The 21744-nt window shown below is 30.8% G+C and overlaps 4 protein-coding genes across 4 annotated transcripts; 2 read left to right on the top strand and 2 right to left on the bottom strand.

Moving 5' to 3' along the window:
• The first annotated feature begins 1978 nt into the window (after positions 1 to 1978).
• Positions 1979 to 4831, top strand: LOC124543844. The gene is made up of 5 exons (XM_047122165.1): positions 1979 to 2075; positions 2410 to 2438; positions 3600 to 3742; positions 3992 to 4129; positions 4466 to 4831. The coding sequence occupies exons 2-5, from the start codon at positions 2436 to 2438 to the stop codon at positions 4644 to 4646; spliced, it is 465 nt and encodes a 154-aa protein (XP_046978121.1). The 5' UTR covers positions 1979 to 2075; positions 2410 to 2435; the 3' UTR covers positions 4647 to 4831.
• On the bottom strand, positions 4824 to 8530 carry LOC124543843. The gene is made up of 3 exons (XM_047122164.1): positions 8448 to 8530; positions 8011 to 8083; positions 4824 to 5807 (listed from the first exon to the last, which is right to left on the bottom strand). The coding sequence occupies exons 2-3, from the start codon at positions 8081 to 8083 to the stop codon at positions 5083 to 5085; spliced, it is 798 nt and encodes a 265-aa protein (XP_046978120.1). The 5' UTR covers positions 8448 to 8530; the 3' UTR covers positions 4824 to 5082.
• Positions 8531 to 14628: 6098 nt separating this feature from the next.
• On the bottom strand, positions 14629 to 17019 carry LOC124543833. Its single transcript, XM_047122155.1, has 3 exons — positions 16734 to 17019; positions 16604 to 16654; positions 14629 to 16525 (listed from the first exon to the last, which is right to left on the bottom strand). The coding sequence occupies exons 1-3, from the start codon at positions 16770 to 16772 to the stop codon at positions 15914 to 15916; spliced, it is 702 nt and encodes a 233-aa protein (XP_046978111.1). The 5' UTR covers positions 16773 to 17019; the 3' UTR covers positions 14629 to 15913.
• Positions 17020 to 17811: 792 nt separating this feature from the next.
• Positions 17812 to 21338, top strand: LOC124543572 (superoxide dismutase [Cu-Zn]). The gene is made up of 4 exons (XM_047121809.1): positions 17812 to 18117; positions 18642 to 18692; positions 19923 to 20093; positions 20819 to 21338. Exons 1-4 carry the CDS (start codon positions 18052 to 18054, stop codon positions 20996 to 20998), a joined length of 468 nt encoding a protein of 155 aa, XP_046977765.1. The 5' UTR covers positions 17812 to 18051; the 3' UTR covers positions 20999 to 21338.
• Positions 21339 to 21744: the final 406 nt, after the last annotated feature.

Here is a 21744-nt window from a genome sequence, read left to right as displayed (position 1 = left end):
CCCCCCTAGGTGTTGGAGGCCAGCATAGGCGGGTCGACCGTCAGGGCGTCACGGTAGCATGCGTAAGCGATCCCGTGGCGCCCGCCGAAGGACGGAGAGGGTACCGCTGGTTTTTTAGTGGGTAAACCCGGTGGTCCTGGGTGCACTCGGCGTCCAGGAAACTGGGGAGTCCCACACACCCCCCCACTTCCATCATGTGGGGGAAGCGCGTAAAGCGTTTTTCCAGCGAAAAAAAAAAAAAAAAAAAAAAAAAAAGGGTAAGTGAGTTACGAGCTATATCACTATAGCTAAGAGAGTCATGAGGACACTGAAGGTGTGCCCCGTAAGGTTGGCCAGATTTCTCCCTGCAATAGTGTCGTCAATATTCCACAGGAAGTCGGCATGAAGGGCAGTAGAATGATAACTGTAGTATGAGAACTGCCATACAAGGATACGATGAACTCTTGTACGTGCCGAAGATGGTCATTACAGTGATTGAATTGAGCAGGTATCCCATAAAAACCGGTACGTTTCTGAAGGTTTCCACTGACACACACCGTTAAAAAAACGAAACTACAATTCAGTACAATGTACATCTACATACATTTATCCTGCTAGAAGATATTGGTAAACTTATGAATATAGCCGAAACATAGCAACACAAAGGAACAATTTTTGGCGGTGAAATATCATTGTTGGTGCCAGACCCTAATTTATGAATTGAGTCACAAACTCTCCTCATAATCATAAAACAAAATAACATTATACAAATTTTATTATAAATAAATTTTATTCTAATAATACACTTCAATAAATCTTATCAAATAATAATATCTATCAATATACTTATGATAACATAATGACTTATTCTGATCATTTTAATTACCTTTGATTTAATATTTGGAAATGAAAAAGAATGCGGAATAAATACATGACGTCATATACTAAGAGTCACTTGTCTTTGTTCCGTCGACTTTATTTCCACGAACAAACTACCAATTTACTAACGATTTGTCATTTTGTGGCAATTAAATCAAAACGTAACCGCTACTTGCTGCTTTTATATTCACATGCAAACAAAACGATCCAGTTGAGGTTCGGTCGATATTAGATCGAAAAAGAATCGGGAACTTACCGTTATAAATTAGTATAATTGGTCCTTTGTTTTTGAGCATTCATGCGATATAGTTGAAATAAATTTAATTTTTCGAATATGTAAGTATTTTTAACAGAGTAAAAAAAAAGTGGTGAACCAATTTTAATGTTTTTCTTTAATTGCAATTTTCAACTAGTGTCACAGTGATTTTGAAGTTACGAAAGTAATATGAAAGGAAAAGTAGGGGATGCGTCATTTTTTTCCTCTGAACAGAGGTGACTCGCCCCCAATCAGTCAGAGTAAGGCATTATTTAAATATGAAAGTTGGGTTTAAAATTAACACGTAATACCTACCTATTATAATTATTTAAATGACAATAAATTTAAAAGTTGTGTGAATTTTTCGAAGGTATATTTTAATAATATATTAATATGAAGTTTGTATTCAAGATATATCTATATATTTTTTGTTGACTGTTTCTTAAGAGTGTCTGTTTCTTAAGTTTTTTAAATATATATAAATTGTACATTTAGTAAAAAATATTTTATTGTGTAGCTACTCCATTTTATTTTACACTTCGTCGAAGGTACACGACACAAGCAAAATAATCCGACGCGCAACTAAAAAACACAATAAAATTAAAAATCGAAATAATTTGACTTATTTATTAGCTTTTTTAATATCGTTTACCATTTTTTAATATTAATGTATCTAAAATTTAGGAGAAATCTCATTAATAATTCTTATCGCGTTTATATTTTGATTTGTGAAGCAAAATATGTCATCAATATTTCTAACCGTTGTGGTAGATAGTATTTTACGTATAGCATTTTTGTTTTTAAAGATTATAAGAGTTACAAAAACGCCAGATAAAGATATAATTGTGAATAACCACGTAGCAGAGATGTTAGTAATCGCTATCAGTTCTTATCTAGATAGCGCGCAGTGCGAGCCGCGCGCTCGAATCGTGAACCATGTGTCCTTACACCTAGTGATATGGTAAAGAAATATTTTATTACTTTATTTTTTATACAACTACAAAGCTTCTAGTTTCCGATGCATTTCATTGTCCTTTCGAAATGTTCAAAATATATCATTCTCAGAATATATTAGCTAGCCTTCAAGATAATTTTTATCACCAAAACAAAAGTTGACGCTAAAAATATACTTAGAAAGATTGTTGCTTTATTAATTGATTTATGGTCAGAAATTTGAATTGGTATTTATGTTTACATTAATGGTATAGTAATAGTTTGTGGTAAATGTAAATGATTATTAATTTACTTTAAGATAACGTTGAAAACATTTGTTAACGTCATATTTTTATTTGCAGGTAGTGTTAAAGACTTAGAAGACACCATGGTAAGTTTTAAAATATTAAAATATTATTTGAACTTAGTTGTAGCTTCAATTAATCACTTAACATAGTTGTTAAACGACGATTCAAAAGTGCATGTAAAAGCCTACTTGAATAAAGTATATTTTGATTTTGATTTTTGATATAAATAAGTTCTATTTTAATTCCAATAACAATGACAAATGTATGAATTAATATTAACAACATAAGATATTCTCTGTCTCTTTCCGTCTCCATTTTTATTTTATTCACACGTTGACAGTTATAATATATCTTTATTATATCAAATATAGCGAAGGAACTAGTGAAAATAAACAATTGCGATACATTTAATTTGAAATTGTTCCTTATTCGCTATGGAAATGTTTGGATTAAGACTGTACGTAAATATGTAGTAGATTTTACTTATCTTAAAATTCTTGCGATACTCCTATGATTGGGTAATGGGTGATATCATTTTATCGTGACGAATATGTCTAGTTTGAGTACTGGCATAGGAAATACTTTAAAAAGATAAAACACTTTCAAAAAATGTACATTATCTTTAATGTACATTAAAATAAACTTTTGCTACATTAATACGTTATTACAATCGAACTTGATACACACTTATTAGTAAAATAATAATAAAAAAATTACAGTAGTGTACCTAGTATTTATGCACAATTTCAACGCCTGTGATAGAAAACTAGCAATCGCTTTTATTTGTCTTCTTCTATTAAAATAATATAGGAGTAATTCCGTGTTGGTTGATCGATGTTTTCTGTTGTAACATTTTTTGTGTATGTTTATGTTATGTTTTCGGAAAAAAATTAGAACGTTATGATTAGGTGTGAAATGTAAATCTAAAATTATAGACGAGACAAATCACACGTAAGAAATCAGCACTACGATTTTAAAATAAATTACTTCGTATATCAGTCGTGAAATGTTGACAATCTGCTTTCGGTGATTTTCGGCAATACTGATACGTGTATAAACTTTACTATTATTAGAGTCGAATATCGCATATCACATTCTGAGATTTCACACATGTGTTCAGCGATATGTTTCTAACTTCTTCTTACAGAATAGCACTAAAGAACTCCAGCGTATGCTCGTAATAAAGTAACCTCTTTGTATATTTTTAATTAACGTGATAAAAGGGGATAAAAAAAATGTTTCAGGAAACAGCGACGATCATAATCTTGAGCGTATTCAGCGGGGCCTGGCTGGTGCTCTTAGTGATGAGCATCGTGCTATGTACCCAAGTCGCCAGTTTGCGCCGTAAGGTTAAAGACCTTAGTGCCAGCGGACGATTACGAGTACAGTAAGTAATATATAACTTAGTTTTACAGACAGTTTAGACTTTTCACTAACCTTAATTATTCATATTATGCATAATATTAATCGTAACCGTTGTGTAACGCAAGTCAATGAACATAAGAAATCTGTAACTATGACGTCAATATTATGTTAGTAGTAGTTCGGAAAAATCTTATGCGATTTGATGAACACTTGATATAGAAAAAAAAAATGAAACGACTGCTAATTATCTTCTATTTTGCATATTTAACAGAAAATTAAAAATGAGCCAAGACGGAAACCATGCTTTCCACAATCCTGGTCTGGCTCCGGACGAGGAGCTATCACGTCGAGGCTATTCCATGTACCAGGCGTCGGAAGAAGATATCGAAAGCGGTAGGGGTACAGAACGGTGCGTTGATTTAGTATTTACGTTGCCGATATCTCGTTATACATTATATAACTTCTCACTGGTTTGAGTATTCCAAATCAAAGAAGGTAGTAAATCATTATAGGACATAAAAATTTGCATTTTATTGATTGACATTATTATACATATGCTTCAGTATATGTATGTATAGTAATAGAAGTAAAGAAAAAAATTATAGTTCATCAATATTGATCTAAAATATGAAATCAAAATGTAACTTTGCTTAAAGATAAATTATCATCAGGACCAGTTATTATGAATATGTTTTATAAAGAGTAAATTAAATAAAAAGTAAGTATTAACCAACTATTTCTCCAGGCAGACGGGAGGGCACTTCGTAGACGAACTGACGCGTGAACTGGACAACAGACACCAGCGCCAGGCAAACGCTCCTCCATTTCTACTTCAAGGCATTGAAGACAAGAAAAGAAAAACCCCGTCAAATCCCTTATCCAACCAAGGGCGACAGAATGACGTAAATCCTAACTTCATTTATTAACAAAATAAATGAATTCTAACATAAAATGCCCTAAAATTTAAAGTTCTAGCAGACTTGAGGACAGAGGACGCATATTGTGCTTATATCGCCTAGAAACTTCATAATCAAGGGTTTATTTTATAATTCTTACATTATGAGTGAAAATGCAATACTTTAATTAAAATAAATTTTATTTATAATAAATACTCAATTTTTTATTTATCCTTATCTAAAATCAAGTAATATATTTTTGTAGAGACATGATTTGTAATATGTACTTAAGATACACTTAAATCAATAATAAATACAACAAACAACAGAAAAACAACAACAACAACAAATGTTTAAGTCTTATAATGATGCATTTATAAATCCGTAAAATATCTTAAAATTATTAATGGCTTCGAACAAGTTGTACGAATAAATAACTACATCTATAAAAACACTTAGTCTCAAACTAACGCCTAGAGTATCTGTAATGTTGTATTTTTCTCAGATACGGACCAGTGTGCAAAGAGCTCTGAGTATACCTGCATCTACCTGAAATGCATCTAGATTTTATGCTATTTCCATTCACCGACCTTACTTTGCTCCTGTTTCTGTTTCTCGTAAATCGTGCACTTTCGTCGTTAAACTTATTTTTAGATTTTGGACTTGAAAATTCTTTTTCGTCTTCCTTGGAATTCTTATTTTTATTCGCTTCGTGGGCGTCTAATATATCTTGAATACTTTTGTAAGCCTCGTCTTCTTCAGAATTTGATGCTATGATATGACTCTTGTAATGCTTTGTCAAATCATTTTTCTTTTCACTCATTTTCTCTAGGTGTTTAAGGTAGCTATAAGTTTCTGGGTCTGTAGATTCACTTATGGGTTTGAAATCTGAAAAACTTATGAACTGTAACGCAGAAGATGGTTTCGACTTTCCGGGATACAACGATTTTGAGAATAGTTTTGCATAAGTATCTCCTAAATCGTAAGGATAATATTCTGAATCAAGAACGTTCTTTCCATTTGATAGATATCTCTCTTTCTTTTCAGAAGCTTCGATTTGTATTGGGATTTTACTTTCTATGTCGAACTTGATACTCGGTGGGAGAGTCACTCCATAAAGTTCCTTATCAGATGTCTTTCCATAAATTTTATCGAACACTTTGATGTCATCCGACCAAAATTGTGAAATTCCTATAACAGAAGATAACAATTAAAAAAATAATTATAACAATAGGCATCTTAATTTTTACTCAGTAACAGCCTGCAAATATCCCACTGCTGGGCTAAGGCCTCCACTCCTCTTTGAGGACAAAGTAAGCAGCCTAATCCTCCATGCTGTTCCGATCTGGGTTATTGGATACATATATTGCAGAATTTCATTGAAATCATATGCTGGTTTCCTTACAATGTTTTCCGTGCACGAGAAAATTCAGCGATGCATAGATGGATTTGAACCCGCAACCAACGGTTAAAATCCTATGCCTCATTCACCATTCACAGAGTACCTAGTCGAAGAGAAAAACTTACGGCTCTTTAACGATTGTAATATACTTTCGATTTTAACAGTTAGTTCAATAACAAACATTAACCTCATTATGCGAAATTTCTTAAACTCTTGCCTTATTAAATGATGAGTATAAGGTATATTTTTTCTTAAATGTAATAACTCTGCTGAAGACAACTTTTCGACTACATAATTGTTTATTTTTAATTTAAAATAATAAATCTAATCCATAAAACTTTTTTTAATAGCGTGTACGTGAAATATAAACCCGTATAATTATAGATCTTATTTATAATAATAAGATAATGATTGTATTTGCATAAAAACCGGATGAACATCGTAAAAACGCAACGCGAAGTGATACTACTATAACGGAAAGTGTATTAATGACTATAAAGTGTATAAATGAGCTTAAATACATTACAAATAAAATCGTAACAATGTTAAAAGTTATGTAACATTTAAGTACCAGGAAATAAGAAATCGTTATGCAGATCATATATATATTTATAAAGCCATACTTTTACCGTGACTTTCAAGAATCTTTTAATAATGTTTACTTTGAATGTAAATTATTACAAATGACTTTCAAATAATACAAAGACGTTTCTAATTTACCGCTAGTTTTAATGTTATATTACGCAATATAGAACAGCAGTAACTACTCTATACAATACAGAACCCATCGATCACGGTCGTGATATAAAAAAGATATATGCGATTTTGACTTTCATAATTACAATTTATAACATTGTATAAATGCTGTCGAAACGCTTGGCCCTTGGAGTAGTGGTGCAAAAAGCTTCATCAAAAGTATAACACCTCGCCTCATTGCCTCCACTGGTGACAGGAGGGCTGGTTCGTTTTTTGCCCAGAGGATCGGAATTGCGATTCAACGGGGAAATGCTGCTAGCATTCTTGCCACCATTCCACGCGGTCAAGATTTATACAGTAACTAGTTTTAGTTCATATTTGTATATATATATATATTTAAGCATTTAATGTTGTTAATTCTTATGTTAATAAAGGTTATTTATTTATAACATTTAACGAACATTCGAATCAAAATAGCGTAACTCGGTAAGCCGGTTATCAAGTTTATATATTAAATTTAAATTTATATTAATTAAAAAGTAATAACAGTCTGTACATTTCCCACTGCTGAGATAAGGCCTCCTCTTCCATTGAGGAGAGGCTTTTGAACATATTCCACCACGCTGTTCCAATGCGGGTTGGTGGAATGCACATGTCGCAGAATTTCGATGAAATTAGACATTCCTCGCGATGTTTTCCTTCACCGCCGAGCACGAGATGAATTATAAAGACAAATTAAGCACATGAATCAGCGATGCTTGCCTGGGTTTTGAACCCGCAATCATCGGTTAAGATGCACGCGTTCTAACCACTGGGCCATCCCTGCTCATTAATAATATAGTTTGTATATTAATGAAGTAAATAAACGAAATATTGCCAATATTATATTATACAAATCGAAACAGTGAAAAAAGGGCAATGGTGTTTACTATTGAGAATTAATCGTGAAATGCCTAATGCAAGTATTTTGACATAGAGCTTTTTGTTTTAACCCATATTTTACTTTAATGGCGATGATGATGAACTATTAGCATGTTAAAATATGTGTATAAAATCAATTATATAAATTTTTGATAGAATTGATTCAAAATCATTACATTTTTTATTTTAAATTTGGATAATAAGTCTTTTAAGGTTTTTGTTGCTCATTTAGGTATATCCCGGCAAAAAAATATTTATATTTAGTATGCAATCTTGACTATATTTACCTACTTACTCATTTTTTACACGTCTACGTAACATTTATTTGTTTTGCAAGATATTCAATTAATATATAATATATAAAAAGATTCTTACCAGATGTTTTGCCATAGCCCCCTTGCAAAACTGTCAATACAGTCAACAGTAATAAAACTGTCCGTTTGAACATCTGAAAGTTTATAGCAAAAGTTATATCAGCCATTTCATACTTTAGGAATATTTTTACATAGGTAAAAACGTGTATATGTGTATAAAATATATCTCATAGATATAAGAAGTCAGCATATTTTTCAAACAAAAAAAGGTTACTTACGTATATTCAAATGATATATTATAGCTAAATTATATTTGTATAATATTTCAAAAATAAAAAATCTACAAAATTTACACTTAATATTTACATGAATTAATTAAGATTATTTATTTATCAAATAAAATAAAAAAATTAATAAGTTTTCAAATAGGTAAAATATGACTTTTTAATCCCTGTCACGCTATATTTTTATTAAGTATATGATATGAATATATGTTACCTTTAATTTGCGTAGTCTTTAAAACACTTCACAACACATCTATGGCGATGGTTACCGCGCAATGGTAAGCACTGCGATGAAGCATGCAACGAAAACAAACTTATCTTTATAGCCTCGGATGGGGAGAACGAACTAGCTCGACCAACATTGACGGGCTTGCTAATGCAATTTTCTCTTAATAATTAGAATTATTTAAATTTCTGTGAAAGAATAGAATTGTAACGTTAAATCTGGTAAGTAATGAAAGCATACTTCCCTTGGTGATAGCTTCATACAAGCTCTAGGGTACCAAGGTAAGAATGGAAACTCATCCAAATTTTAACGGCAAACAGAAATGCTAAGCATAGTTCCATTTTAAAGTCCGAGGGAGCCAGCTTATGTACCTAAGTATTTTAGATGAGTAAAAATTTGTTTATTATTACATTCTCTAGACCGATTTCAGGCCCGGTAACCATTCCTAAGCGAGGGCTTGTGCCACAGTTGCACGCCAATGTTTATAATAATAGCAGTGTACAAAGATAATTAAATTAATACACTATGTCAAAATTCTCGCAGAGAAAATTGTCAAATCGAAAGAGATATATCACAGTAGGTAACATTAAATACAAGAACAAGTAACGATAAAAAATATAGCTTATTTAGTAAAAAAATTAACTATTATTTAAAATCTATATTTAAATGAAACAAAACTAGGAACCAGTAAACTGAAACGAAAAAAAAAATGAACAAAAGAAACAAGAAACCTAAGGCACGGTACGTCTAATTATCTATTTTATCCATCTAAAACTGAACAATTCGTTGTATAAAGGCGGTAACTAACGACTTATCTGCGGCGAAAGTCAGGTTCAAAACTCTTGAACGTCCTAACACTTCCGACTTCCTTTCCTATCAATTACAACTTATAATTAAGAAAACTTGATTAGAGTAGGAAGTTTTCCTTTAAAATTCCTGTATCTCTCCTAAAGGTACTGTATCAGTTGCAAAACAAGTCTGCTTCTATTAGGTACACAAGTTACAAAGAAAAAAATTCAATATAAACGATATTATGTCGATAATATATGATACAATGAATAAAGCACGCGTATCTATTATTTTTATACTTGAAGTAAAGTTTGTGGATTCCAATGTTGGCAAGCACCGATAAACAAAACAATGCAGAAAAAATTAAATACGATGAATATGAAATAAAAAAGCGAAATTTATAAAACTTTATAACACACAAACTTTCACCTCAACTTTACCTTCCCACAGGGGTAAAATAAAAGAAGTCTATCTCCTTCCCACGAACTCAAATAATCACAAATCAAACTAAACTAATTCAAACAAAAAAAATTATCTAAATCTGTTCATCGGTTTAAACATAAGGAGTTTAACAGACAGAGTTACTTTCGCATTTATAATGTTAGCAGGTATTATCATTATCAAATCAAATATTATAAATATTTTTAAAATTTTTTATTATTTTTTATCGGTTGATCAAATAAAAATACTTGTACGTACTGATTTTCATGACAATCGGTTGAACGGTGTAGAAGTCTTTTTATCGCAGCGCCACCTGGTGGCGAGTTACATCAATGGAGATAGCATAATCACTTCCTATTTCAAAAAGCACATATGCATAACAATTGTCATAATGATCGGTCACATAGTTTCTGAGTCTATAGATGGCAGACATACAAACACATCTTTTTTTAAATATATAAATAGCCTATCATTTGCGCAATCACGTGTTCTTACCGTAGACAAATTTTTGTAAAGATCGGTTCAGCCGTTCTCGAATTATAGCGGGACATACAGAGAGACAGACAGAAAAAAATTTCAAAAATAGTAAAACTGATATTAGTCAGTCATAAAATGCATACTTATGACGAAATTCGACAAAAAAATTTAGTGTACAGACAGAGATTTATATAGTGGTATAGTATATAGATTAATTCAATAGATCTTACTCAACTAATAACAGATTAACTATTATTTTAGACAATTTAACTTTTATGAATCAATCACAATATTAGATTAGTTTTTAGTTCTCGAATTAAAATTTATACTAAAGATATGTTTTTTAGGTTTAAAAAAATGACTTCAAATTTTCTCGTACATTGATTTGATATAGGTATCCTTTAATGTTTAACCAGCTTTAGCCCTGTTAGCGTACGAAAACCGATTTTGTACAAAATATCAACCAATCATATATATATACAAACCTTCCTTAAAAAGCAAAATACCTTGATACTTTCTTTCAGTAAAACCGCATATAAATTCTTTAAATCAAAAACAGGCTGAAACAGGAAGCGACATTGTTTAATACTATTTATTACTCATTTTAATTATAGATATAGTTGTGTTGTAGTCTGTAGTAATTATGAAAGCAGGTAACACGCTGGTGCAGAATACTTGGACAGATAAAGTATCACTTTCAATTTCTTGTTCGCAAAGATCCTATATCAGCTTTCTTATAATTTCACTAGAGTAACGTAAGTGTTGCACCGTTAGTGTGGCGCGGCTTAAAAATGCCACCTCTCTTATAAAGACCTACAAAAATCAAAATCAAAATATACTTTATTCAAGAAGACTTTTTCAAGCACTTTTGAATCGTCATATAACAATTAAGTGAAGCTACCACCGGTTCGGAAAGTAGATGCTACCGAGAAGAACCGGCAAGAAACTCAGTGGTTACTCTTTTTCAACATTTAAAAAAAAAGTACAGTCATTTTAGTTAATACAATTATTAAAATAATATACCCTGCCTGGAAGTCAACAGGTATTAATTCCACGCTTTTTTATCATCTACAAAATCTTGTATCGAATAATACGCCTTCTGACTTACTTCTTTGTAATATTGCGGATTTATGAAGAAACAAATATCAGTATTGCATACGAGATATTATCATTTCGATGCCTTTCTACAGCGACGTACACGAAATACATACAGAGAAAAACATCTATAAAGGTGTGGTACTTTTAAACGTGGTTATAAATCTACTCGACTTGGTTAAGACATCTCTTTCTGAGGAGATATTCAGCTTATTCCACCATGTTTAAATGCGTGTTGGTATATGGGCCAATGCGTCACCGATTTTCATCAGACAAATGGGGGGTTCTAGACATGACAAAGGGAGATAAGATGTTATTTTCCAAGGTCGGTGGTGTATTGCCGATGTTATCAACATTTTAATTTTAACTCATTTACAACAACAATTACAACAATTTATATAAAAATAATTCACGGCTTCAGATTCTTTGAGTTCATTGTAAATAGTTAAAACTTTAATGTAATGTTTCTGTTCAGTAGAAATAAAGCTATACGTGGTGGCTCTTTAATACTTATGAGTAAAAATATTAAATTTAAAGAACGTAAAGATTTATTGTGAGCCTTTCTATTGAAATAGCCTGTGCAGAGCTTAAGCGTGTCATTGTTGTATGCGTATACAGGCCCCCTAGTGGATTATATGAATTGTTTGAAAACATGTTAGACAATGTTTTGTCGAAATTATCTGGATCTAATAAAGAAATTATAGTTTGTGGAGATTTTAATGCAAATTTATTGCATAATTCAACCACAAGTATTAGATTCAGAACTTTGTTAAGTTCATATAATCTGGTAAATCTGTTCTTAGAACCAACTAGAATAACAGATTCCACAGCAACTTGCATAGATAATATATTTGCTACCTATATAATATATTTCCACAACACAAAATTATTATTAATAACTTAAGTTCAGATCATTGTCGAAAACAATATTATTAACTATATTTAATTTTCATGTTAAAAAAGTAAATACTTCTGAAAAGATAATGTTTGTTCCTTTGACCACAAGTCGTATTGAGAAGTTTAGAAGTAATATCTCCCTCACCTATCTTTTAGTGACAATCCCAATGTCTTGTATAACAATTTATTCAAATTAATTAGAAACAATTTTAAATCCATATTCACTTCTAAAACAGTCAATACAAAAAACTTTTTAAAATTTAATGATAGGGCGACTATTGGAATTCATAAAAGTAGGCAACGAATGTATGAGCTTTACAATGAAAGGACGTACAATCATAGTGCCACTTTTGCCAATTATGTAAGTAACTATTCAAGATTATTTAAAAAAGTGTGCTTTTCGGCAAAATCTTTAACTATAAAAATTAAATTAAGAATGCACATGACAAGATAAAAATGACCTGGAATATTATTAATTGTGAAACTGGTAGAGTTGGCAGTTGCAACTCCGAATTGAGCCTGAATTATAATGCAGAAAAAATAGTAAATAAAGTAAAGTAGTAAATAGCCAAAACGAAGTTGCTACAGTTTTTGAAAAATTTTTCCTGACATACCAGTTTTGACGACTAAGTTACTTATTTCTTCTCCTGATGTTGCCGAGTCATTGATGAAAGAAAATGTAAGAGCTTGCAAATCTAACTTTAATTTTACCCTTGTAAACCCCAACGACATAATACGCGCCTTTAAGTCACTAGACATCAAGAAAACGGCTGATTTATAGGGTATTTCTCTAAAGGTGATAAATCCGATTATTGATGTGATTGCACCTTATCTTGCTTTAATATTTAATAGTTGTGTCCAACGTGGTATATTTCCTGACCTTATGAAACATAGTAAAGCTATTCCAATATTTAAATCTGGTAGTTCTTCAGACCCCAACAACTATAGGCCAATTTAAATTCTACCTACCCTGAGCAAAATATTTGAGAAAATAATTCTAAATCAATTATTAGAACACTTTAACAAACATAATCTGCTTCATAGTAAACAATTTGGCTTCACGAGGGGTCGCTTGACTACAGACGCTGGTATCGAGCTTATTAAGAATATCAGTATGAAGACTCTTCGTCACGGGATGCCTTAGGGATTTTCTGTGACTTATCCAAAGCCTTTGATTGTGTTCAACATGAGACTCTGGTCAGGAAACTTTATCACTATGGAATTAGAGAATGTGCGCTCGACCTTCTCAAGGTCTCCTGGGGTCTCAGTTGATATCCCCATAACAACCTCCCCCTGAGGAATCAATTCTTGGACCTTTTATGTTTCTCACATATATAAATGGCTTGCCCTTTCTTGTTGGGAACAAACATGATATAGTATTGTTTGCTGATGACATCTCCTTAGTTTTTTAATAGAAAACAGGTACAGTACGACGACGTAAACAATGCTATAGCTGATATAGTACATTGGTTTAGCGTAAATAATCTTAGACTAAATAATAATAAAACTAAAATTGTGAAATTTCGTACACCAAATGTACAAAATGTAAAAGCCGATGTACTCATCAACGGGGAATCGATGGACCCAATTGATTTTGCTGAGTTTCTTGGCCTCACTGTTGATGCCAAGTTGCAATGGGGCCCCCATATTAACGGATTGGCGAGTAGACTGAGTTCTGCGGCATTCGCGGTCAAAATAATTAGATCATGTACCGATGTTGATACGGCTCGCTTAGTATATTTCAGTTACTTTCATAGTATAATGTAATACGGTATTGTGCTGTAGGGCAATGCAGCCGCTATCCATACCATATTTGTGCTACAGAAGAGGGCTATTCGCGCAATCTATAACCTAGGAGCTAAAGAATCGTTAAGGAATAAATTTAAAGAAATCAAGATATTGACTGCTGCTTCTCAATATATATTCTGTAATGTTATGTATGTACGAAAAAATATTCATGATTTCATGGGAAATGTGATATTCATAACATTGGTATAAGGAACAAACACAAACTTGTTACTCCTGTTACTCGACTGCATAGAGTCAGTAACTCCTTTGTGGGGTAATGTATACGGTTTTACAACAGGATCCCAGAAAGCGTTCAAATGCCTCTGTTGCCAAATTCAAAAAAAATTATTAAGGAACGCTTGTGTGCAAAAGGTTATTATACAATTAATGAGTTTATGATCGATAGCACACCTTGGGAATGAAACGATCGCCTCCTGGCTATTTCATCTTATATTAAATTATTTATTTATATAATATATGAGATAAACAAAAAAAAACCCGCTGAGTTTCTTTCGCCGGTTCTTCTCAGGTCAGGGTACTTTCTTTTCCGAACCGGTGGTAGTATTTCAATTGACCATCAATAAGAAAGTGTAATGCTTCTATATTGAATAAAGTTATTTGAGTTTGAGTTTGAGTTTGTAGAAAATGTATAAAAATAAAACAAATATTACAATACAAAAAGTAGTTTATGAGTTTGTACTTTAGTACTCTAATATCACATAACATTCATTATTAATAATTTATTAATCACAATTAACAAGAATACTAAAGGCCTGACATGCGAGGCATAACTTAAAAAATAAATAACAAAATAAAAAAAAACAAAAACGGTGGTCTTCTATGTGCAAGAAAAATAAAATAAAATTAGAATATTCAAAATTGGAAGGAAGATGTAAAATAGGCGATAAACATTTTATATCCTGCAAATGTACCACAATGTACCACAATGCACAATGTGAACTAATATTATGTCTGATCTATTAGTTACATCCTACTCTCTCTCGTAACGTCATGAAAATGGAAAAAATATGTGTTTTCAGCCATATCTTTGGTAATTTTGTTAATAACAATTGCTTGTAACTCGAAATACAGATATTTATTTTAATTACTAATACGGGAAATGCTTCTATTATGTGAAAGTGCATTAGCCCATCTTCCTTCTTATACAAAAAGTAAAACCAAAATAATTATGTAAATCATATTTTCAGTCTGATTTTCTTTACAAAAAAAGTTAGTAATTTATACTTTAACAGAAAGCACAATTGACTGTTATTAAAATTAATTTATAAATTCATTTTTGTCAAAATAAACAAAAATGTCCCACTACTAGGCAAGAACTTCCTTTTGTGTTAAATATAGAGAACTTAGGCCTGGCATGAAGTTATATAATAATTTTGTGTGCTGACCATTTCTCCTGTAGTAGAAATATATCAGATTAAACACAAAATTGGACAGGAAGCCTTTGCTAGATAGTAGACCTACATGTAATATTTTATTCCAAATTTGAAATACAATAACATTTTAATTTTATATTAGTTAAATAAACACCAGTAAAGTAAAAGATTACCCCAAATGTAATCCACATTTCTAAGGTACTTTTACCAGTATCCATAGCATAGTTAAGTAGTATAGAATAAAGCTATCTATAACACTTTGTTTACATAAATAAACACAGTTTTAAATAGATATAAAAAACACTAAACTGATTGTATCAATTGTACTTTGAAGATTTTTACACATTTTTTTAATTGAATTACAATAATAAGACTACCCTCTTAATTTATTCAAATGAAAAAGGTAGAATTGCTATTTTTTTTATCAAAATTTAGGTAAGATCTCATTTACACATTATTGAACTGCAACTTAATAACAATCACCTCTCAAATTACATTTATCAGTATAATTTAGATTTACATTCTTTAATGTAAATTGAACACAGATACTGATGGTACATCAGTTTCGGTTAACTAAACATCAGTCTCAGCAATTTGGATTTTAATTGTCGATATATTAGAGCTGTTACCAGTATCAATATTTATTTTGATATCCTTATTGTCCTTCTTCACTTGTTTTAATTCCTCTGGTTTTAAAAGCTTTACACCTGACTTCCCTTGCAGTGTCATGAGGTTTTTAATCCACCTCTCATTCTTAATTATTTTGTTGGTCTCAGATATTTCCATTAGTTCCATGTTCAATCCTTTGATATCTTCGACATGTTTCTGAATTAAAATTTCACTTTCTTTTGTTTTTTTCTTATTTTTTCTCTTATCCGTCTGAGATGGAATATCATATGATCGTTGTTCTAGCTGGCTATCCTCTGAATCGTAAACTCTATTGATTTTGTCTATTTCAGACCAGCTAGCTGTAGATATTACAGAACCAGTTGCTACAGGTGAGATGTGGGTTCTTTTGGTTCTTACTGATATAACATCACTCATGTCTTCTTCATTTTCGAATCGTACAAACTGTAAGTCTTCGTACCCAAACGGAAATTCACATTCAATATTCTCACACATCAACATTTTTTCATTGAAGTTTATGAAAAAAAATCTTATTTCAGAAGAACAAAGTGGGCATACCTAAAATGAAAAATATTGAGATTAAATACAAAAAAAAATAGGGAAAAAATGCAGTATTTCCATCATTTTATAACTTACCCTAGGGCCTTCCTCTATAATTTGCGTAGATTCTACTTCAGCAGATATTGCCTGCAAATTAAAAACGATCATTTTTTATTTTTATTATTTACCATGTGGGCAACTTCATTTATTTGGAAGTTATATTTACCGGAGAAGGCATTGCTGCGATAGTAACATTTTCTTCCATAATTTTTATAAATGCAAATTTGTTATGTATAGACAAAATGTAATTCTAATAAAATAAAATATTCATTTTAGTCGACACCAAATTTTGTTGGCAGTAGACACATGGAGATCGCTATTGCGCCGGCGCTAACAATCTTCCTTTTCTTTAAGAAACAAGGAGTATGTAACTACTAACTATAAATCAAAGTAGGTAGGTTAGGTTTATGTTTTGAATTACTGACAACTAAAAGTCATAAGCCATTTTCAATTATGACAATCAATCAATCTTCATGTGTCAAAATTACGGTGTTGCTATTCTTAAATTACCCGATGGCTGGTTCGTTTTTTGCTCAGAAGATCGAAATTGCGATTCAACGGGACAATGCTGCTAGCATTCTTGCCCCCATTCCACGTGGTCAACATTTATACAGTAACAAGTTTTAGTTCATATTTGTATATATTTAAGCATTTAATGTTATTAATTCTTATGATAATAACTAAAAATACGATTCATATATATAAATGGTACAATATTATAATAATATAAATATAACTCGCTCGACTTTTTTGTCCAAATAAATGCAAAGTTTGCTGCAAGAGCGTCAGTTGTATTTTTAAATGTATAATTTGCATATAAACAGATAGCCGATTAGCAACGTGCTTAATACCTTAGGAACACGCTTTAAGTTAGATTGTGAGACCTGTCTTTAAAGTTACATTTATTTCTTTACCTTGTCAAATGATGATCTATAATTCAATTAGTAAAGAAAAGTTTCCTTATGTTTTGTTGTTTATGTATGATATACTTAGTCTAACAATGTATGATCCAAGAGTAATGATATTGTGTAATGTGCTTCTTTTCAGTAGTAAGAAAAAAATTGTAACTTAATTGTATATTTAAACAACTAATAAATTCTATCTTTCTTGTCGTCCAAGTATTTGGTGTATAATTTCTTAGTATTTAACAATTATCGGCGTTAAAGTCTTAAATAAGCATTTCAACAAAAAGTCACTACATGACCACAGATAAGTTATAGCTTGAAAAGTTACCCATATAGGTACGTCAGAATATTTGAAGAACCCGGCTATACATTTGAAGTTTTAACAAATACAAATAATTATTTTATTACCTAGCGAACTGCAGCGTAGTGAACATCTGTATTTGACTGTACTTTTTATCTCTATAACTCTACATACCTAATTAAGCTTAAGTCACTTTGCCTCACATATCATAAGAGTCTAGATTAACTGTAAACATTATCTACTGCAGTTATTCTTTCTAAATAATCAATTGCATAATAATGCCGGCCAAAGCAGTGTGCGTTTTAAATGGTGATATAAGTGGCACAGTCTTCTTCGATCAGAAGGTATTTTTGATATAATATATTTGGTATGTTATAATTGCTCGTCATGATAACCTTGAGATTGACGTAATTTCATAGTAAGATATATTACAAGGTAAACTAAAACTTGTTAAAAAAAGGAATGTGTATGATTATTATTATATGTACTTTGAAGTATGTTGGTATTTTCTAGAAGCTACCGCACGTGTGTGTATAACTACAGAACTTTGTTCATACTATTAAGTACATTCCTATATGTTCCTTTAAAAGTATATTTTTCTGTAGGTCATAAACTCAACTATAATGTAGTTAGTACGATTTACTTATAAATATACGTCTTTACGAGTAGTCAACAGCCATCCGAGGTATATTACTATACATGTTGTTCCTTTTTTTGGGAACAAAATAATAAATTAGTATTTTTTGTCATGACATTGCTATATTAGCGATGGTGATGATAATTGGTTACCACAGCAGGTTGACACTTGATATTGGTACTGCAGACCAACTACATCTCCAACTAACTATGTTTTTTTTTATCATTTCAGGATGACAGTTCCCCTGTTGTAGTTTCCGGAGAAGTAAAGGGACTATCAAAGGTATTTTATTCCCTAATCAATTAATCACAGTTATTGATTTAGCTCTTATACGTTCTGCTTAGTATTTGTATGTAACAATGACTTGCAGATTATTGATCATGTTTATGCAGATAGGCTTTAATGTATAATAATAAAACTTATTATTATTTTGAACTGAATGTTAAAATCCTTCAAATATATATTTCTTTAATGTGTGTCTTGGCTACCAAAGTCCTATGAAATGTAATTTTTATTATAATTATAGTATATACTTTGGTGACAATTTATAAATATAAAGTAACTAACTACCCATCAGAACTTTGGATGAAATTAAAATTTTATTTATTTCCATCAGGAAATAGAGGTGGCTATGCATCAGCATAGCCACCTATGGGGGCCAATTTAAACTGGAGAGACCTACACATACAATAAAAAAATTGTTAAAATTGGTACAACTGCTTAGGACTAATGTATAATACACAACAGAAGATTTATAATTTTAAAGTTATAAACAGTACAATTTATTCGTATTAAAACATGTAAAATAAATATATCTATAACAAGTAAGCAAGTTCAACATGGAATACAAATTAATTACATAATTTTATTTAAAAAAATTCTATCTAGGTTTCTTCATTATTTACAGTTATGACTAGCTTTTAAAAACATTATTGTTAATTAAAATATTTTCATTTTGTTCTATTATTATGCCTATCTTATATGCATACATGGGTCATCTGACCTTGCTTTCATGATAATGAGTTATTTCATAATAAGTATGCTTGTAGAATTGTAGATTGCTTTGTATAATTATAGGTGCTACTTATTGATTGAATTGATATAAATTTTCCCATTTTGTTATGCACCACTTCTATTAAATTGTTTTTGCCTGAAACCAGAATATTATGTGTTCATATTGTATTTCTTTATTTTCATTAGATTTTACGAACATGCTTGTGAAATACTAAATTAATTTCTGTCACTCTGTCTGTTATGTTGTCGTATATTATTTTTTACCATCATTTACTTGATGTCATATGTTGTTTTTATTAAAAATATTTTTCCTATATAAACCTAAACTATGATGCATATTCATAACATTGGGTCAAAGAATGTTATCAATCATTAATTTTCTTAACAATTATTCCCTACACTATTTTTTTTATCTATTTTTACTTATTGTTTTTATTTATTTTATCACTTCAAAATGTGAATATTTATTCTACTAATAATAATGTAACTGAATTCCAGGGCAAACATGGATTCCATGTCCATGAATTTGGTGACAACACAAATGGATGCACGTCTGCAGGAGCTCACTTCAATCCTTTGAAACAAGATCATGGAGCTCCCAATGCCTCAGTCCGCCATGTTGGAGATCTTGGTAACATTGAAGCTTCGACTGATGGTGGTGTCACAAAGGTAATATGATAATTAATACTTTGCTTGAATAACAACTGACTTATTGTTTTATTTAGGGGATTGTATAATATATACATAAACGCCAAGATTAAGATTCTTTTTCAACCGACTTCCAAAAGGAGGTTATCAATTCGTCTGTATTTTTTTTTTTTTTTTTTTTTTTTTTTTTTTTTTTTTTTTTAAGTTTGTTACCTCATAACTTTTCACTGGGTGGACCGATTTTGATATTTTTTTTTTGTTTGAAAGGTAGTGCTTCCCAACCATTTTATTTAATAATAATAATTCACCAAATTACCCTTGAAGTATATATTTTATAATAAAAAAAGAATACTGTAGGGTTTTATTGGCTGACACCGATTCCAAATATACCAATAATTATAACTACATGATATAATCGTTAATCGACTTTTAAGTAGTCTAATATTTTTCATTTCATTTAACTTAGGAAGACTCTAAAAAATATGTTGAATACGCAATTATTTTTATTACTTTTTCGTGCATATTCATTTGTTTTAAAATAGTGTTTTGTTTGAAGTCGGTTTTTCTTTTTGTTAAAATTTTTATTCTTTATGATATTGGTGCTTGTCTCAACATGTGTTGTCTAGAATAATGTTACATGGTTAAGATAAATCAGTTTATAGAGGTAGTGGTAACTAGTTGGCTTGTAAAACTTTCGTTCCGTCTAATGTGGTACATTCTATTGAAACTAATTATATTCATTTTAGGTGAACATTCAAGATTCCCAAATCTCACTTGCGGGACCTAACAGTATCATTGGACGCACCTTGGTAGTGCACGCAGATCCTGATGATCTTGGTGTCGGAGGTCATGAACTCAGCAAGACCACAGGAAATGCTGGGGCACGTATTGCTTGTGGAGTCATTGGATTAGCCAAATCTGCTTAAGTAGTTGGTAGTTTTCCGATGTTTGCAATTATTTAATCAATACCTGTCCTTTTTAATATCAATGCTGAGTGGGAAATATTAGTACCAATGTCTATATCTTGTTATTATCTTATCACTCAATATTATTGTCCTATTAATATTTAGTGGTATAGAATTATGTAGTTTATAAGATGAAGTTAAAACATTATATTCCAAACTACTTCTCAAAGCCTGTGTAGCATTTCAGAATCAGTGAAAAATGTGATTGTATTGGTTTAATTTTTATTTGGTGCAGGGAATGTTGATATATGAAATATCAAACTGCAGCTTGTTTTGTTTATTAAATAAATACTTATATTGACTTGAATTTTTATTTAAATGTTTCCGATTTTAGTAGTAATTTAAGCAGAAGGGTTACGTCAATGTTAATTAATATTACCATAATTTATACTTTGGTTTTAAAATTAAAATAAATTAACAAATAACCTATACTTCTTCCAAAAAAATCTGTGTTATTATACCAGTTTGTTAATAAGTCTCCTCATTTTGTGTTTGTGTAATGATTTTTTAATAGCACTGTTAGGAATTTAATTCTATATAAAAGAAAGTTACATAAACATCAGAACAGACAATCATGCCTTTCTGGAGCATAAACACTACTGAAAAATATTTGTTTCAAAATATTCAGAAGCATGCAACCAGAATTCTTGATTATTAATTGATCAGGTTCCACGCAAGTGGAACTTCATAATACAGAAGAAAAAAGT

The sequence above is a fragment of the Vanessa cardui genome, chromosome 3 (genome assembly GCF_905220365.1).
Source record: "Vanessa cardui chromosome 3, ilVanCard2.1, whole genome shotgun sequence".
Classification (NCBI taxonomy): domain Eukaryota; kingdom Metazoa; phylum Arthropoda; class Insecta; order Lepidoptera; family Nymphalidae; genus Vanessa; species Vanessa cardui.
The sequence above is the reverse complement of the archived record's forward strand: the minus strand, read 5'-3'. Positions and strand labels throughout refer to the sequence as shown.

Bases quoted from the DNA above. Each gene is read 5' to 3' on its own strand.
- LOC124543844 (XM_047122165.1), top strand. The intron at 3,743-3,991 runs GTAAGTAATATA...CATATTTAACAG, and splicing joins AGCGGACGATTACGAGTACA to AAAATTAAAAATGAGCCAAG. The intron at 4,130-4,465 runs GTGCGTTGATTT...CTATTTCTCCAG, and splicing joins AGCGGTAGGGGTACAGAACG to GCAGACGGGAGGGCACTTCG.
- LOC124543572 (XM_047121809.1), top strand. From the start codon at position 18,052: ATGCCGGCCAAAGCAGTGTGCGTTTTAAATGGTGATATAAGTGGCACA. The intron at 18,693-19,922 runs GTATTTTATTCC...ACTGAATTCCAG, and splicing joins AAGTAAAGGGACTATCAAAG to GGCAAACATGGATTCCATGT. The intron at 20,094-20,818 runs GTAATATGATAA...TATTCATTTTAG, and splicing joins CTGATGGTGGTGTCACAAAG to GTGAACATTCAAGATTCCCA.
- LOC124543843 (XM_047122164.1), bottom strand. From the start codon at position 8,083: ATGTTCAAACGGACAGTTTTATTACTGTTGACTGTATTGACAGTTTTG. The intron at 5,808-8,010 runs GTAAGAATCTTT...CTTCTGTTATAG, and splicing joins GGGCTATGGCAAAACATCTG to GAATTTCACAATTTTGGTCG.
- LOC124543833 (XM_047122155.1), bottom strand. From the start codon at position 16,772: ATGGAAGAAAATGTTACTATCGCAGCAATGCCTTCTCCG. The intron at 16,655-16,733 runs GTAAATATAACT...TTTAATTTGCAG, and splicing joins TCGCAGCAATGCCTTCTCCG to GCAATATCTGCTGAAGTAGA. The intron at 16,526-16,603 runs GTAAGTTATAAA...TTTTCATTTTAG, and splicing joins TTATAGAGGAAGGCCCTAGG to GTATGCCCACTTTGTTCTTC.